The sequence below is a fragment of the Eschrichtius robustus genome, chromosome X, assembly GCF_028021215.1.
Source record: "Eschrichtius robustus isolate mEscRob2 chromosome X, mEscRob2.pri, whole genome shotgun sequence".
Lineage (NCBI taxonomy): Eukaryota > Metazoa > Chordata > Mammalia > Artiodactyla > Eschrichtiidae > Eschrichtius > Eschrichtius robustus.
In genome coordinates, this window is record NC_090845.1 from 130,781,339 (window position 1) to 130,799,977 (window position 18,639).

At 44.8% G+C, this 18,639-nt stretch overlaps 1 protein-coding gene across 1 annotated transcript in view; it reads left to right on the forward strand.

The window, feature by feature from the left end:
* AFF2 (ALF transcription elongation factor 2) overlaps positions 1-18,639 on the forward strand; it is a 482,377-nt gene that overhangs the window by 450,711 nt on the left and 13,027 nt on the right. The window contains exons 12-18 of the mRNA XM_068532924.1: positions 757-878; positions 4,716-4,938; positions 9,639-9,928; positions 10,500-10,563; positions 13,242-13,378; positions 17,281-17,352; positions 18,476-18,569. Of these exons, the coding sequence (XP_068389025.1) occupies positions 757-878; positions 4,716-4,938; positions 9,639-9,928; positions 10,500-10,563; positions 13,242-13,378; positions 17,281-17,352; positions 18,476-18,569 (1,002 nt within the window). The remainder of the gene's footprint in view (positions 1-756; positions 879-4,715; positions 4,939-9,638; positions 9,929-10,499; positions 10,564-13,241; positions 13,379-17,280; positions 17,353-18,475; positions 18,570-18,639) is intronic.

The following is an 18,639-nucleotide window of genomic DNA, read 5'->3' on the forward strand; positions in this document are numbered from 1 at the left end:
CGTCATCTCATGGTGATATTTGAGTAATATTATTTTGAACGGCTGCCATGGGGAATCCTGCAAGGGTGATTTAAGTCATCATTCAGCTTTAGAGGTTCACAGACGGTTTTATCTCTGAGCTGTGCCCCAACTTATTCAATGAGAGTATTCCAAAATAGGGACCAAAGTCTGGTCCAAATAGGAGGACCAAAAAGTCCGATAGGGCAAGGGACCTTGCCCTATCACTGTTTCCCTGCTCTTAGTGATGACAGCGGTAAAACCAGGAGTTAAAGTGTACCTTCAGAACCAGTACATGAAGGTCCAAAGGTGTGCCTTGCGTATGGTTAATTTCCTTGCGTATTTTTGGTTGTAGAAGTGACCTTTATATGTTACCCTAAACCCCCAGGGTGCTTGGACAGGATTTATGCCGTGTTAGAATTGCAGTGTTTGTTAGTTTCTAAACTACTCATTTGTGGAGGCATTGTTGCTGGGAGAAGTGTCTGAAAATTATAGATTCTCTTTACTTTTGGTATGAGATCCCTGTGCCACCCGATCAGAGGCTCACATCACAGCTTCACCCTCTCAGATGCCAGCTTCTTGGTTGGAGTAGGCGAGGCAAGACTGATGGCTTTTCCGTCTGATCAAAGGTGCACTTTTAACTCCCCTACCTAATCTAGGACTTAAAATAGAAGCCAGCTGTCTCCCTTGCTCATTGTTTTTAAATGTCTGCGTGTGCCGTGGATTTCAGACTCTGTGTATTTTTTCTTCCTGTGAAAGCCAACAGAAGTTGCGGAGAAAATCCCTGAGAAGAAGCAACGCCTGGAGGAGGCGGCCACCATCTGCCTGCTACCACCTTGCATCTCACCGGCTCCCCCCCAGAAGCCTCCCAGCACTAAAGAGTGAGTTTGCCCTGGGCTGTAGGATACTTTGCTTGTTCAGACTCTTAAGAAATCCCAAATGAACCCTTGGCCGGGGGCAGGGGGTCCTGTCCCAGAGGAATGTTAGGTAAGAAACAGGAGTCTCTCAGTCCTGTCCTGACAGCCGTCTCTGACCACCAGTCTAACAAGGGTGGGATAAAGGGTGGCGCTCAGGCTGCCAGATTTGGGGTGACTCCTTGAGCTTTTTAGCAACATTTCTTTATTCCAACTCAGATTGATGACCAAAATCGGCGAAAGTGAACTTTTAGCACTGAGTGAAGGGTAAGAGGAAGTAAATGAATTTAAAAGGGGCAGCTTCAAGAGACACCTGTCCCTTGAGCCAAGTCGCCTCCTTCTGGGCAATTTCCAGTTCTGATGGTGATAAATAAAAAGGTTTCCCTGGAAAGCAACCCCTTGGCCTCAACAGGATGGCTCAGCTGCCGCTTCCTCTTTGGTGTCATTTCTCAACGCTAATGTGAAGCTAGAGGGCTAGCAGCTCCATGCTGAACTCCTCAGAGGCCAAGGGGAGGCCAGAGACATGAGCTGTCTGGGAGCGCCCCCCAACCCCAGGCAGTCCTGTGCTGGGAAAAGCCGGCTAGGGATGGACGCGTTAATGCCGATCAGCTGGCACCTCTTCTCCCATCTCCCTCTTTGCAGAAGGTGCCAGAGCCAGGCAGGAGGCCTCCTTGTCCTGTCCTCACTCACACGACCCCAGCCTTCCCTACCAAACATTGTGGTGGAGTCCCCCTGTCTTATACATATCATTTCCCTAACAATCGTGTCAGCTACCGGAACCATTCCGTCTGGATTATTGCCATAAATTCATTCAAAATTAGAGATTACTTCCATCAAAGACCAGTTTTGGAGCCTGTTAGCAGCCCAGAGCAGAGAGGCAATATGGCTAACTGCTGCTAACGACTGATTTCACAGATTACTGTTTACCATCAGTGATAGGGCATCAATCTGCCACAGATAAGATGTCGGAAATAAGTTATCAGCTTACATTTGTTTGGATCCTCGTTGTTTAGAGATGAAAGGTAGGAAAAGACCAATGACCGCTAGAGCCGCTCAGTATAATAAGGAGATTTGGCCCTAGGCTGCCCGTCTCCCTGTGGACCCGAAGCTCTTTGTGACAGGCATCTGTGTTCCCTGGCATAATTTGATCGGAAATATCCCTTCACATACTTGGGAGTTCTCAGAATTAGTAACTCTTCCAGTGGAGCAAACCAACCCTTTTTACCCCAGGGTGGGCCAGGCGTGTGGGGAAACAGACTTCTTTCCCAGTAGTCAAACACTGGTCATTCCAGGGCCCTCCTACTTTCCAAGGAGGAAGGGCTAAAGTGGTACCCCTGTAGTGGCGGTACTGCCCCAGTTCCCAGATTCTATCTATTCGGGCCGGGCCACCTGAGGGCACAAGGCAGAGCCAGGGAGCTGTGGGGCATTGCCACACCATCAGTCCCCATTGCGAGCCTCCTTCAGCGACCCAGTGATCTGTCACTGGTCCCCATTTCATGGAACAGAGATGATCAAATGTTAAATCAATGTCTAATAATTCAAATTCGTTCTCATAAAATGGTGTTTTACCTCATGGTCCTTACGATCTTTCTGCTTTTGTAGTATTTCGGAGAGCAGTGATTACCTAGCATTTATCATTCAGGAAGGGCCTGGATCGGGTTCTTAACACTCGTCCAGCAAATCCATGTCTGCGGGAAAATCTCGGGAGTTGAGGGAGCAGGAAGCAGGACAGACCTCTCGGAGGTCTTCTCCTGGAAGCCCTCTCCTCAAGCTTTGTCTGCTCCTTTGTGCTTTGTTGACCCTTCAGACTAAATCCTTGGAGATTTCTATAAGACAACATTCACTTTTCTCAATGAATATTCTAAACCTAGCAAAGGATGCCACACCAGACTATGACAGCTGGAGTTGCCCATCGTCCACCAGAAGGGCCCTGATGAGTTCCTTGCCCCTTCTTTGGAGCTTGAACCATCAGAAGGGCCTCTGAGGCATTAAATGGGGGACTCTCTTGCCTGCTGTCCTCCTATACAAGAGCCAGAGCCTATACAAGCGGTGCCCTTATAGTAAGAAGCCATAATGGTGACAGAGTGGTCTCTAGAAAATGCTCCCTGGGTGTCTTTCACCCAGGAAGTCATTAAAGGCCACATGGTTCCAGGTCACTATCATACAGATGGAAAGGGGGCCAGATGACTGTGCCCATTGCACTGAATGTACTGTCCTGGGAACGATGTACTGTGTACAATGGCAGATGGGGAGGCCTAGCACAACGATAGTTGCCAATGGCAAATGGACTGCCTGTAGGGAACAGCTTTTCCCCTTGCAGCCCACCCTCTTCTCCGGCAGCTCAGGTAGTGCAGGAGTGGTCATAGGTAAGGAACCCAGTCACTCCTATAGATGCCACAGCAATGCTTGACTCCTTTCTATGTGAATTCCCCAAAGTCCGATTCCTCCTCGTGGACGTGCATCCTAATCCATATTTTCACCATTATTTTCATCAGGCATCACCACTATCTCAAAATGATTCTTCGTGCCCAAGCAATTTAAAAAATCCATTGGCAAATATTTTGTAATTAATTTTAATCCATTAAGGTAATGGCAGAAACAGTGAATTTTCTGAAAATTCGGCTGCCTGACAAAAATTGACATAGGACCTCATTTATGAAACAGAAGATGACAAATATTATTACAAATGGCAAATTTGGGCAGCAGAAGTGGAACGAGGGGACCGCATTGACTTCTACCATTTCAGGAAATCAAACCACTTGAGTGCTTGTTCATCTTTGATTTGTTGCTTTGAGATATTGTAAATCTATATTTCTAGACACTGACTGAAATTGACCAAGAGGAAAACATAAATTCTTGTTGACTTAATTTGCTGTTGAAAATTGTAGTCAATAATCATGAGAAGTAAATGGCTGCACAGTACAATATTAGTTGTCTAAGAAAAGATTAAAATTCAAGTAATCTTCATTGATTAGTCGAAGACAGTAACTAAAATAAAAATCCATGGCCCAATTACCATGTTAAGCAGCTAGCGTAAGGTTTTAGTTGTTCTGTTTTATTTGAAGTCTCAGTCTATTTGATGATGCCCGCTTAATGGGCAGATAAATCAGTTTGAAAGCACAGGAGCACTTCTAGGACTGCAGATGTCTTATGGAAAGACGACAAAATATTTTTCAAATGGACTTTTGTAAACCGGAGTACATCAGTACTTCAGTATAACAACTTAAGGTCAGGGGCTCATTATGCCTTGGGTAGAACAGTTGGAACATACAATTTGCAATGTAACCCAAAAGTATTTAGTGCATTATTTATTTCTGTGTAATGTATAAGCATAGTATTCCTTAAGAAAGTATCCTTCCACTAATTGTTTATTGTACCGTTTATTGTGTGACCATGCAGTTAAGTCGTAGGGCAGAATAAGTAGGAACCATCCTAAAAAATGATGGGATTAAAGTCTGCATTGGATTTTCCATAAAAATCTACTTAACAGTAATCTTAAAAGGTTACAAGTATCACACTGGGGCAACACTCCATTAGACGTTTCCATTTATCCTGGAGTTCTGTTTCAAAGACCCGTGTTTATTCTTAGATACATATGGTTGCATTTATCTATAACTCAGCCGATAGGGAGGGCTCCCTCTCTATGGATATCTATGTCTCTATGCATTTTTATGTATACGCTTCACCACAGGTAAAGGACCATCAACCAACATATTACTTTAGCTGAAAGTACCAGCATCATGGGAAAGATCAGAATAAAGAGAGACAAAATTTTCTGACACCCTATACGTTTTGTTTACACAGAAATAATTCATCCAGGAGAGCAAACAGAAGAAAAGAGGACAAGCTGTTTCCCCCTCCACTTTCCCCACTGCCAGAGGATCCTCCACGCCGCAGGAACATCAGCGGCAATAATGGTCCCTTCAGTCAAGACAAGACCATCCCTATGATTGGACAGATCACCTCGACCAAACCTAAGAGGAGTGAAGGCAAATTCTGTGCTACTTTCAAAGGGATATCTGTAAATGTAAGCATCTTAGAAGAGATCTTATCATTGTCAGGTGGAAACAAGTTGACCCAGCTTATCTAACTGAACTCAAGATGAATTTTTCATTCCAGTCTTACTTCTCCAAACAGATTATTATGCAGACATCCAGGGCCTTGGACGTCCTTTGGTCCAATCCCTTCAGATCTTGGGGGTGGGGGACACTTCCACAATACTGACCACAGCATCTGGCACATGGGAGGCACTGATCATTTACTGAAAGGGAGAGAACAAATGGACGGAATTGCCCAAGGTCATGGAACTGGGGCCGGGACTCCAAGTTACATCTTTCCACCACCCAGCTTAGCAGGTGTGAATTGTGTTTTAAAATAGTGACTCAAAAGGATGGAGTTTAAAAGGTGAATCGGTTGCTAAAATCACACAATTGTGGTTCTCTAAGCCAAACTAAAGGATTTATCCCATCCTTTCGATTTTCTGCACTGCTGCTCGATTAGCATAAATAATTGAGAAGTTGTATCACTTTTCACATCTATACACAATGTCTTTTTATCTGCCCCAGGTATAGGTACCTGAACCGTGAAAACCATGAGCGATAGTGTCGCTAGTGAATATTAATGGCAAATGTACCTGCCTTTTTGGGTAAATGCACGTATGCGGAGACACAGCATCCATATGCATCTGGTCTCCTTTAAGTGTCGTATAAAAAGCAAATGCGTGAAAATCAATGAGTTTTCAAATGTCTAGCGCCAACCTGGTGGCCCCTGAACCAAAAGTGCCCATTTAACGACACTTCATGAAAAGCCACGAGGCCTCTGAGCTTTTAAGGACCACAATTTAAAGTCCTCCATCATCTGAGATGACTAGATGACATACATATCTAGGTAAATTTTATTGGTGACCTAAAGAAATTGCTCTATTACAAAGTTGTCATTTTCCAAATGAAATTTGTATGTGTGTGTGCCCACATTATATTTGCATTCACATTTAAAGATGCTGACTTATAATGTTAGGAATGAAACTGTCTATTCTAAACAGTAATTACACTATCAATCCTATTTTTCATACTGAATGTAATTAATGTTATAAACTCCAACGGAGGCTTTCTTCTACTGCAAGCTTTTGGAGGGCATGCGCCATATCTAGACAATTCTCTTCATATAGCGCCTAGTACATGGTCGCAAATAATTAGATGCTTAATACAGATGTTATTACGACCATGATAATAAGAGGATCCTGCAAAGGCATTTCCACAAGAGCTGAAAACTACTGGGGAAACCTGATAAATATGATTACATTTTCACCTAGAAATGGATCATTCTTCTTAAGGAAATCACCGGGGTCCCCATGATGGATTGAGGTCCTATTGCCTCTTCTTTGGCCATTAGTTTTTTCTATTAATGGCTTGAAATCTGAGAGACTTTGTGGAAGTTAAGAGACTTGCTTGACACATAGTGCCAACACTGTGGCAAATCTGTTCTGTGACCTTGGGCAAATTATGAAACCTCTTTGAGTCCATGAAATGAGTAAATTTGACTAGATGATCTATACAGGTTCTTTCAGCTCCAAAAGCGTTTTCCATTTTCTGCTCTCAGAGTCTTCTCTGTCCCATGTATGCACGAAGTCCTGTTTATTGACTCAATGGATGAGTGAGGGTCAACAGAGGACGTGTTTATATGACTTACGTGATCATGGCTGAACGCAGCCGTTTCCAGTCAGATGTGCCAGGACCGACATCACCTCCATGTGCGTGGTGGACGTGGTGTTTCAGGGTTCTTGTCACCTATCTTGGCCATAGAGACACGTGGCTCTCTCTGGGGCTGACTCAGCTATTTGGTCTGGGTCATCTGGCTTTGGCAGTAGAAGCGTGGAGCTGGCTTAGGAGTTCAGAAGCCTCTGAGTTTTTTATGTGTTTGGGTTGAATAAAATCCGTGATGAACTTTAAATGATTTTCTCCGTATCCACCATAACCATTTTTAGGTGTGCAGTCTCTCAGCACAGTTACCGCAATGAGCTCTTGATGGTAAGAATTTTTGATAATCGGAAGGTCCAGGATGAAGTGGAAAAGATAAGACTTTCATGGATATAAGAAATGTTCACATTTGACTTTTCGCTGTAAAGTGACCCTTTTGATTAAGGCAGGCAGGCCTGCGTTCAGCAAATCACTGAGTGCACTGGGCAGTGGGGTAGCGGGACGGGGCTGGGGTGGGAGTGTCATAAATCAGAGACGGCCCCAGCGCTGAAAGGGCTCCCAGTCTAAGGTGAGCAATGAGACATGTGCTCAATAAACTCGGATACGAAATAGCTGCTGATTGGTGTCTTAGGGGAGGGCTTGAGACACGCTCTTCCCATCTCTAAAGGGACCAAAAAGGTTTAAAGCACTTCTGGCCATATACATGAGGCAGTTCTCCTGGGAAGGCATTTGTTGAGCTGGGTTGAGCTGAGAGTGTTAAGTAGGGTTTAGTAATGAGGGGAAATGATTAAACTAGAGTGTGGTCTCTACGCACAGTGGAATATTATCCAGTCTTCAAAAGGAAGGAAATTCTGACATGTGCTACAACTTGGGTGAACCTTGAGGACATTATGCTAAATGAGATCAGCCAGGCCCAAACAGACAAAGAGCGTATGATTCCACTTACACATGGTACCTCGAGGAGTCAGATTTGCAAAGGCAGAAACTAGAAGGGTGATTGCCAGGGGCTGGGGGTAGTAAGGGATGGAGAATTATGGCCTAATGGGCACAAGAGTTTCAGCTTTGCAAGATCAAAGAGCCCTGGAGATGGGTTGCACGCTGATGTAAATGTGCTTAACACTAGCGCACTGGACATTTAAAAATGGTTGAGATGGTAAGTTGGATGTCATGTGTATTTTACCTCAGTTTAAAAAATGAGAAAATACAGTACATTATCGCAAGGTGAAAAAAGTAACGAAGAGGAGGCCTTTTCAACCCTAAGACTGCGAAGGACCCAGAGCAGGAAAGTGGAGAAAGCCTGATGAGTTCAGTTTGGTGGCAGGTTCGTCGGAGGGAGTCGGGAAGGGGGAAGCCAGGTCAGGAAGGGCCTTACGCACCAGCAGAGGAGCTCTGCCTGGGGTTTGCACTCAGCCGCAAGGCAGTGAAATGCAGGGAGCTCGGTTCAGGAAGCTCAGGCTGGCAGGCAGCAGAGGGAGGGCGATTGGAAAAGCTAGCTCAGAGGTCGGGCGTTCGGCCAGGAGGCTGTGTGATCGACTCTGGCTGAAGCCACGAGAGCCTGCGCTTTGAGGCTTCAGAGGAGGAAGGGACAGATTGTGAGACACTGGGGAGAGGGAGTGAATAGGACTTTGCAATGGGTTGGACGAGGGTGATGGAGAAGGAGAGATAAGAGATGGAGTAGAGCAGTGGTTTTCAAAAAGAGTTTCAGGGGCATGATCATGTTTTGAAATGAAATAATTTACTGAACTTCAATATCTAAAACTGGTTAAAGCAAAGCAGCTCAGATGGAAGGCAAGGCAGGGAGACGCCGGTTCTGATGCTCCCAGCCCGGGGATGACCACCATGCCCTTACCGGCCTGGAGAAGTCCAGCCTTGGTGACAGGGGAGACCATCCTGCCATTCACAGAAAAAGGGGACTGCTTTGGATGTCAGTTTGGTTTCAGAGCGATTTGAGGTGCTAATGGGCCATCTTGGTGGAACTCTCCAGAAGTGATCACTGCAGGAGCATCAGAGAGAGGGTAAGGTGGAGGTTTCCCTTGGGGAGTTATCTGCTTATTGTCAGATCTGTGCCAGTGCACACAAGATTGGCAAATCCTGTCAAGGTCAAGGGAGAAGAGCTGAGGAAAGAACGTTGGGGGATGCCGACCTTAGAGCAGAGGGCAGAAGAGGCACCACGGCAAGTAAGCTCAGAGGTAGAACAGTCAGGATCGTCCCGCGGTTGCCAGATGGGGGCATGGGGGCAGAGTCAGCGGTGTGAACACGGCAGGTGGTCTCGTGACACAGAGTGTCACATCGTTACAAATCTTCCCACCTGCTTCATTCATCTGGATCCCATTCTTTCTATGGCAATGACGGTTCAGGGTGGAACTCAGAAGTCTCTGACTCCTTTGATTTTTGACCTGGTACAGATGAGCTTTCACTCTCCCAAGGCCTGGAAATGAAGAGGCCTTCCTGTGGCATCCCCTAGCGGGAAAGCGGTCAAGGGCTCGGGTGAACGGAAAGGCAGCCTCAGCCTCGGTCCCAGGGTACTGACTGTTGCAGTACGATGCCTGGTGTGCTGGCATTTTGCTGCCCTGGATCTGGTATTTTGCAGAGTGCCTAGAGTACTTTTCTTACCCTAGAGAAAGTTTCTGGGCTGGTTCCCTTATCAAAAATACACACGTCAGGGTGATGATCTCTCTCTCTCTTCTCTCTCTCCCTCTCTCTATCCTTCCCTCCCTTTCCCATTCTTCCCCTCCCCCCCTCACATCCCCAACTGGATTTAGACCTTCGCCAATGACTGTCTTACTGGGATGATGGAGCTATGTAGTCACAGCACGTGACTAGCTTGGTGTTTGGTGTCATCATAGAACAAAAGCTGGTGATTCCCGGAGTTCATGACATATAGCAGGGTCACCTGTGTATCCTCCAGCTGTGTGCATTGTTTTCTTTTCTCTCGTCTCGTTTCCTAGTGTGCTTGACATGCAAAGCATTTATGAAAAGATGCTCTAAAAATCTGGACCTAATGGAAATTCTTTGTCCTCCTTTTTCCCAGGAGGGAGACACTCCAAAAAAGGCAGCCTCTGCCACCGTCACTGTCACCAACACTGCTCTTGCCACTGCCACTGTCACTGCTACTGCCATTGTCACCGCCACTGTCACGGCCACTGCCACGGCCACTGCCACTACCACTACCACTACCACTACCATTTCCACCATCACCTCCACCATCACTACTGGCCTCATGGACAGCAGTCACCTGGAGATGACATCCTGGGCGGCCCTGCCCGTTCTGTCCAGCAGCACTACCAATGTCCGGAGACCCAAGCTCACTTTTGATGACTCGTATGTTGTCCCCAGATTCTCTGGAGTGGTGAATGGGGGTGGGGGCAGTATGGCTTTTCGAGCACCGCGCATGTGTCACCCGAAATAAGACCTCAGAGGCAGCAGTGCAGCTCCTATAGCCTTGAAAGTAGATTCCTCCTCCTCCTCACACACACCTCTATCCCCATCGAGAAACGTCGCTGGCCCATTTTAATCGTGGAGCTCTGTTACTGATTCCGAAGGCAGGTGCTGAATCCCAGCTTGCTTGGTCCTCCTCGCTTACCCGTGTCCTCAGATAGAACTGCGTGCCAGCAAAGAGAATTATAGCTAGGTTCTCTTGGATCTGTTTGGGCAGCTGGAATGGTTGGGGTTGGAGGATGTGGGTATTTATCCTAATGGGCCATTGAGCACTTCCGATTTCATTCACTGGACTATTTCAAGCTTGGTTATTATATGCATGACAAGCATTCATCGGCCCTGTTCAAGGCATTGTATAGGAATGGATTTATAGCCCCCCAAGGTTGTGACTATTCGGTCTTTTAATGAAAAGATGAAACATTGCCTTCTGAACATGCTCGTTTTGTTTGTTTAGGGTTCACAATGCTGATTATTACATGCAAGAGGCGAAGAAGCTGAAGCACAAAGCTGATGCACTGGTAGGTTTCCTTTCTCCCGCTTTCTCCCGTTGCTCTCCTCCCATTCAGGTATTAGGCTTTGAAGGAAAACAAAGAAGGCACTTCACAAACGAGTCCAACCTTTTCATTGCTGCTGTGACATAGAGAGATTGGAGCTGGTTAATTCCTTAGCACCGGGATTCCCCAAGGTCTTGGTGCCATGTTGCCCTGCCATTCTTGGTTTTCCCACTCTTCTTCCCCTTGCTCCAACTTCAGAAGCTCAGTGGCTTGTACTGTCTTTCAAGTGACTTTGAAATGACCTTTGAAACTGCCCTGGGGAAGGTGGGAGCTCCCATGGGTTCCAGTAAACCCGAACTGGTGTGGGCAGGGAGAGGGCTGCTGAGAGCCAGTTAAGTGGCCTCAGTCATCGGCTCTGGGAAACTCAGGTCTGTAGAAAAATCTCAGCTCCTTGCTGCATTTGATGACATGTTTCCAGAGTGAGGCCCACAGCCAGCCTAGGTTCCTGCACACAGAAAGGAAGTTCTGTTCTCTGGATTTCCCCCAACACTTGGCCTCGCTGCCTCCAGGGGTTGTGAGAGCATGGGGGGGTCGTCTGATTGACTGAGCCACCTAACAGGGGATCTCAATCATGTGGTACAATCACTTGGGGAGCTTTAAACTAGCCCTGATGCCCAAGCCACACCCCAGAGAAATGGAATCAGAATTTCCGACACTGGGACCCAGGCATGGGTGTTAAAGCTCCCCCCGGGTGATTCCCAAGTGCAGCCAAGGTTGAGAACCACTGCCCTAAATTCAGGGTCCTCACCTTTGACTAAAGCCCAGCATAATTAGAGGTGTCAGTTCAACTCCGTTGGGTTAAAAAAAAAATCACATCCTCCATAATCACATTGTGTCCAGCCAGGACTTAGCTGCCCTGTGCTGTTTGCCACTGGGAGGGCTGTAATGGAGGACCACGATGGTCTCTGCGCCGTGACTTGCGCGTGACCACCATCCACTGCCCTCCAAAGGGCCGCGGTACATAAGGAGATAATCGGTATGTCTTTAAGAGTATTAAAATTTCCATGGGGTGTGTGAAAAAAAAAATCTAAAAAAATCTCCCTCGGTGGGGGGGTGGGGGTGGGGAGGAATGATAAGAAAAAAAGAAAAGGTTGAGAAATACTCATTTGGAGGAAGATGTCTTTGCTTGGCTTACGTCTACACCAGAGCTAGGCACTCCTTTGGAGTTCAAGCCCCTAATTGGCCCTGTGGCCCATGTAGTCTTCTCTCTGGACTTCAGTTATTCCTTTTGGAAAAAGAGAGATTTGGGCCAGGTGATCTTTAAGGATCCTTCCAGCTATGGGCTTGCAAATGAAGAGTCAGTTTCAAAAATCAGGATGTAAAGCTTAATTTCCACAGGGGAGAGCCAATCAGAGTCAGATGACCTAAGGAAATTATCTTGTAAGGCAAGAGAAGATGGAGGTTTTCATAAAATCGCTTTGAATTGGGCTGAAACCGCTATTTTTCCACAACAGCTTACAGAAAGGAAACCACAGAATTCCTGCAGTACATAAAAGCTGGAGAACATTTATTGCAAAGAGAGTCATTTACAGCAAGAGATTCTGCAGGACCTGTAACTCATCATTTTGTAGATGTACTTAATCCTTTGCTAGGGACAGCTACTCCGCCGTTTTGAGAATTGAAACCTCCACAGTTGCATAGCAAATATTTTGATGAAAGGTATACAAGAAAATTAAAATAGCTCAATCTGCATTCTATTGGTTCTTTCACATAAAATTCTGCATTAGTGGAATTCTTCCATCCAGCTATCAAAAATTGAAAATGTTAAATACTGTTAGAAAATGCTCACTATAAAGGTGTCATATATAATATTCATTACACATAAAAAAGAAATCAGTATGTCTAAGTCAGTTTAATCGTGACCATTATCAGGGCTAAAACCTTCTGCAATAAAATTTTACTAAACTAAAATATTTAGTAGTGCTATATTTGGGGGCTTTTTGACACACTATTTCAGACCATCATTTACAGTGAAAGTGATGTGATTATCGTCAATAGTCACACTGCAACTTCCCATTTTTCATGGCGATAGCATCCATTTGTTACTCTTCTCCTGGGCGTGGGGATGATGTGCTCATCTAGAGTTCCAAGCAAAGACTAAATAGGTTAGTTGTCCAGGAGGCTTGTAAAAAGCAGGGTTTCATTGCAAGCTCTGTCTAGAGGACATTATGATGACCAGTCTAGTAAATGTAGTCAAGAGAAACTAGTCGAGGCAGTGATTTGGATCCTGGTCCACCAAAAAGATAACAACAACAGGAATACCACAAAGACATGATACCTTGGCTGCAGTTTTCTCTTCTCAACCAGCCTCCATGTCATGGCGATAGAACCTGAAATCAGTTACATCCTCGTCTAGACAAATTCCTAATTGCTCCCCCTCCATATGTCAACCTTGGCACTGTTGGGCTGGGCGGTTCTCCACTGTGGGAGCTGTCCTGCACATTGAGGGATGTTTAGCAACATCTCCGGCCTCTGTCCACTAGATGCCCCTCATCCCTAGTGGTGACAACCAAAAAGGGCTCCAGACATTGCCAGATGTTCCCTGGGGGAGGGGTGCAAGGTTGCCCCGGGTTGAACACCACTGCTTTAGATGAAGGAGAGAAGAGGAACCGTCATGTTGACGAGTCTTCTTCCTGTTTCAGTTTGAGAAATTTGGCAAAGCCGTGAATTATGCCGATGCAGCCCTGTCCTTCACCGAATGTGGCAACGCGATGGAGCGTGACCCTCTGGAAGCCAAGTCGCCGTACACCATGTACTCTGAGACTGTGGAGCTTCTCAGGTTCGTGCCTTTCTGCTGCCTTCTTCCTGAGCTCTTTCCAGTCATAATTAGAAGCTGCTTGCTATGTTTGAAAGCTATCACTTCCACGTAATAATGATTCATCCAAGGCATCTTCTTCTTAGAAGTCATCATAATTCGTTCTTGCCATTTTATTCGTGTCATGGAAAATTGATAACTGATGGACACTGCTTGCATCAGTTATCCCCTTCAGAGGTTATAACGTGAGTGTTACAATTTGCAATATTCATAAAATTAAAATGGAAAGGTAGTGGATGCGAGTAAAGTATCATCATTTCACTGTTTGGCGTGGACACTTGTCTTTTCAAAGCGCAGTTTGATAATTCACAAAAAGCGGTGCTATCGGGATTTCTGTTATAAACCATGTTTTCTAAAAATTTCTGCCTCAGTTATTAAAAACGGAGGGGCACTGTTCCAACACAAAGTCAGCTTTGGAGGCCGCAGCTGTGGAGTAGACGTTCCATGCATCTGGAATTTGAGGGTCAGTCAAGGTGGTAGCAGGGGGAGGGGAGAGATGAGGTCGATAATAGGGAAGGGTGTATTAACGGCACAGATTATTGGTTTCATTTGCATTTTGAATGAAATTTTCTGGCCTGTTGCTCTTGGTGCAGTGGAGTTTGTGGGTAATCAAAAAATTCTTGTAAGAAGGGGAAAGAGAAGAAATGATATCCATTCTAGTGCTTTCCAGTAATCTGCAGGTATTTGTACAAGAATTTCCTCCACCTCTGAAGAGTGGATAAGCACCCTCATTTGCAGGATGGACTACATCATGGCGTTTGATGGAGTGAGCAGTTCTTCACCTGATAGGTCTTTGTATCCCAGCCACCTCTGGCTTGATTAATCGATAATGCCAGGCCTGCTTTTTATTGTGTTCTTGCATCAGCAATAAGCTGTTACAAATCTGAGGACTCTTGTACCTAAACCTTCAGACAGACATTGGACAGACTTAGCATGCATATTTTCCCAGGAAAGCATTTGAAAAGATCAGAAGAATGGGAACCATTATAAAGAAGAAGAAGAAGAAAAAAAAAAAAACTATGGTTACATAGAATCAGAAGATTTAGTTAAAGCCACCAAAGTAGGGAGATTATGAGGAAAGTTCCAGCCTTACCTTGACAGGCCAGGCAGCCATCTTTGGCTTTTCGCTGCTCTGAGAAGTATATATAAAGTATCTCTCAGACTTTATGCCCTGTGAAAGCCACCACCGCCATTTGTAGCTTTCAAGGGGAAATTGATTTCTCAGTGTCTATAAGAGGCTGCCTGCAGTTTTCAAAGATGCACAAGATGAAAATCCTGGCAGAAACGATAAGGATTCAAAATGGAGGGGAAACTTTAATGAACAAACCTGCAGAAAAGCCATGCCTTCTATTCATCCCCAAATGCAAATTAAAACAAGGCACTTTTTAAATTGACAGGAAAGTGTAAAAATGTTAATACCTAGTGTTAGCACTTACGCAAAATAATGGTGAACTGGGCCTCCTCCGTGCTGTTGATGGGAATGGAAATTGATCGTTGTAAATTGAGGGCAATTTGGTATTGTGTAGGAGAACCTATACAAGTGAGCATTCATATCTTTTGAGCCAGTAATTCAACTTCCAGAAATTCGAATTTTCTATACTGAAGAAAAGACTTGTAAGAGGAGAACGAGTTATCTGTACAGTGTTCAGTTTGGCCTATGTTATAGCACCCAATTAGAAGCAAACCAAATCATCAACAGTAGAAGGGTAATTAATTACATCGCAGTACACGCAACAGAATGATTTGCAGCCATTGAAATGCAACAATGATGGAGACTATGTAGCTGCACAAAATGTTTATAATACGATGTTAAAGTAAAAGCAAGCCACAGAATTATAGACACATTGCATTTCTGACCAGAAAAAGCATGTTTCTGCACGTGGACCAAGCTGGAAGGGAAATAAGGTCATATCTGTAATTGGGGGTGAAATTATGGGTGTTTTCACTCTCTCTCTATATATTTTTTCTTGTTTCCTTTTAGGAAAACACATGCTCTCTAAATAGAAAAGCAAAACGTCAAATTTCATTTTTGGTAAAAATGCCATGTGAATCGCTGAGTGATATTTATTTCCATTAGAAAACACTTCTTTTTCCTTTATTATTTACAATTTTTTTTTTCTTTTTGTCTAAGCACAGTTGTTTTTTTTTACATGATGCGATAGTTTACTCCCCATAGGAGTATATTTTCAGTGGAACCTGGTGAAAGTCAATGGAGAATTCGTAGCCATTCACTTTTAAGTCGGTATTTTGAAACTTTATTTTGAGATAATTGGATATTCACATGCAGTTATAAGAAATGATACACAAAGTTCCTGTGTACCTCTCCCCCCGCCAGTCCATCTGCCTTACTCAGATGTCATCAGGTCTTTTTTTCTCCCAGATTTTACCAGTTCTACATGCGCTACTTTGTATGTCCTCTATGTATGTAGAACTTTACATTTTCTAGTATATGTGTGTGTATAATTTTTTTTTTTTGGAGAGAAATTTCAGTTGGGAATAAAATGCGCTAAAGCAACTAAGTCTTCTGGCCCATGTAAGCCATTGGAAGTCCACTATCAAGGCACTTCCACAGTGGCTGCAATTAGAGGGTAACTGTAAGAGGAACATGGTTTTTAGTAGCGTCATTTTATGTTGAAGAGATTTTTATTACTGTCTCCCTGACGGTATGCTGGCTGCAGAGAGAGCGCCCCATTTTTTTCATTCAAGTAATTGTGGTTGCTCTGAGCCTTGGGAATCTGCAATAGACATATACTTGTGAAAACAAGTGGGGCATCACAATGACTTGACATTTCAGTGATCCAGCTGTCAAAGACAGATTTATGACATCATAAGAAGCCTTTTTGCTTCATATGGCAACAACGGGAGGGACCCACATCAAGTGCGCGGGTCCTTTTGTTGGAAAATGTTCACTGGACAGAACTGGGGCAGTTAACTGGGGAGAGCAGAGCGATAGGGGGCGCCGGTGTTCCGGGGAGGCTGCTGAAAGTGCGGGCTCGCCATCGCCCTCTCGTAATCGAGAGCTAGTCGGGGCTGCCTGCACATCTTCAACTTCCCACTGCAACACTGAACCCTGTTACTTATTCCACCACGAGTACCTGTGAAATTGCATTAAAGCTCAGACAGTGATTTTATGCAATGAATTGATTTTCGAGAGTCTAAATGCCCAGAATGGAATCTGCTCAGCTCGAAGAAAAAAAATGGGAACTACTCAACCTTTGATCTCCCCGGTGTGGAACAGTAACAATTAAAGAGAATGGAAAGACAAAATATACAAGCACCATAAATTAGGGGCGCTCAGACCTCTACCTGCTGTGAAATTTACCTCCCTCAAAAAACAAAAAAAACACTTCCTAGAGGAATATGTCCCACACCTGAGCCATAAGAAACACACAGCTTTTGTAACTGTGTGATGGAGGCCTCCCTACACTCAGGTCAGACATAGCTGTGTTATTATTTACCTCATCTGTCAAAAACGCAACTGAAACTGACATATGTGTCCACGTCTCATTGAAAGCCAGTAATATTGTTTAACTAGAGTGTTCTTAGAAACAGTATTTTGCCAGCATTTATACACACGCCAGACCCACAGTAGTTCCACAGCACTGTTCTGGAACGTGGGCTCCGGATATAGCTGGCCTCTCCAGAGCTAGCTTCCATCCGTCACAGCAGTGCCATTGTGACACTCCTGTGGTCGTCATTTTGTGTATGTTTTCAGGAAAGCACACTTTTGCCCACATGCCCTTCTCAGTCCTCCCACCCAGAGCAAACGTGGGGCTAGCGCATTTAGGTGATGAGAACACCAATGACTTTGGGACTTTCTGAAGGGTCAGACGGATTCCACTTGAGCTTGTCCTTTCTCTTCAAAGGTATGCAATGAGGCTGAAGAACTTTGCAAGCCCCCTGGCTTCGGATGGGGAGAAAAAGCTGGCCGTACTATGGTAAGCCTTCTGGAGGCCACCAGGAAACAGCTGAAAGGTTGCAGAAGGATTTGAAAAGTCAACTTAAGCTGCTTACCCCCAGATCATTATTCTTGTCTTCCATTAAACTCTGGAAGGCTAACTGGTGGATTTCTTCAGTCGCTGACTAAACATTTACTCTCCGAATTTATACCCTTATCAAGATGGGATCTTAATGCTTACCCCTTCTTTTTTTAAAAAACGACACATATTTATTATCTTACAGTTCCGAAGGTCAAAAGTCTGAAATGTGTTTCACGACCCTATAATCAGAGTGTCAGCAAGGCTGCATTCCTTCCAGAGGCTCTAGGGGAGAATTAACTTCCTGGCCTTTTCCAGCTTCTAGAGGCCACCTGCACCCCTTGGCTCATGGCCCCTTCGTCCATCCTCAAAGTCAGCAGTGTAGCTTCTTTTTTTTTTTTTTTAATTTATTTTATTATTTATTTATTTTTATTTTTGGCTGTATTGGGTCTTCATTTCTGTGCGAGGGCTTCCTCTAGTTGCGGCAAGCGGGGGCCACTCTTCATCGCGGTGCGCGGGCCTCTCACTGTCGCGGCCTCTCTTGTTGCGGAGCACAGGCTCCAGACGCGCAGGCTCAGTAATTGTGGCTCACGGGCCTAGTTGCTCCGCGGCATGTGGGATCCTCCCAGAACAGGGCTCGAACCCGTGTCCCCCGCATTGGCAGGCAGACTCCCAACCACTGCGCCACCAGGGAAGCCAGCAGTGTAGCTTCTTAAAAGAGCTCCCCGACTTTGACATTCGGCCTCCTTCTTCCATCTTTTGTGAACCCTTTTTTTCTTTTTTTAAAATTTTATTGAAGTGCAGTTGATTTACGATGTTGTGTTAATTTCTGCCGTGCAGCACAGTGACTCAGTTATACATCTATATATATTCTTTTTCATGTTCGTTTCCATTATGCTTTATCACAGGATGTTGAGTACAGTTCCCTGTGCTATGCTTACTCCTTCTTTTTACAATTTTTTTCTTTTTTCACTTATATCCCTCAATAACCGTAGGAGCGTAACTGCAAAATAGGAATCAGTTTTTAGTTTTATAGGTTTGATTACGCATCGGCATTAACATGGTCCTTTCCTCATCACCACAGCTACCGATGCTTATCACTTCTCTACCTGCGGATGTTCAAACTGAAGAAGGACCACGCCATGAAGTACTCCAGATCACTGATGGAATATTTTAAGGTAATCCTTATTTGGTATAATTTATAGGCCCCGGGCGATTAAATCACTAATGAGACATGGCAGGCATGTT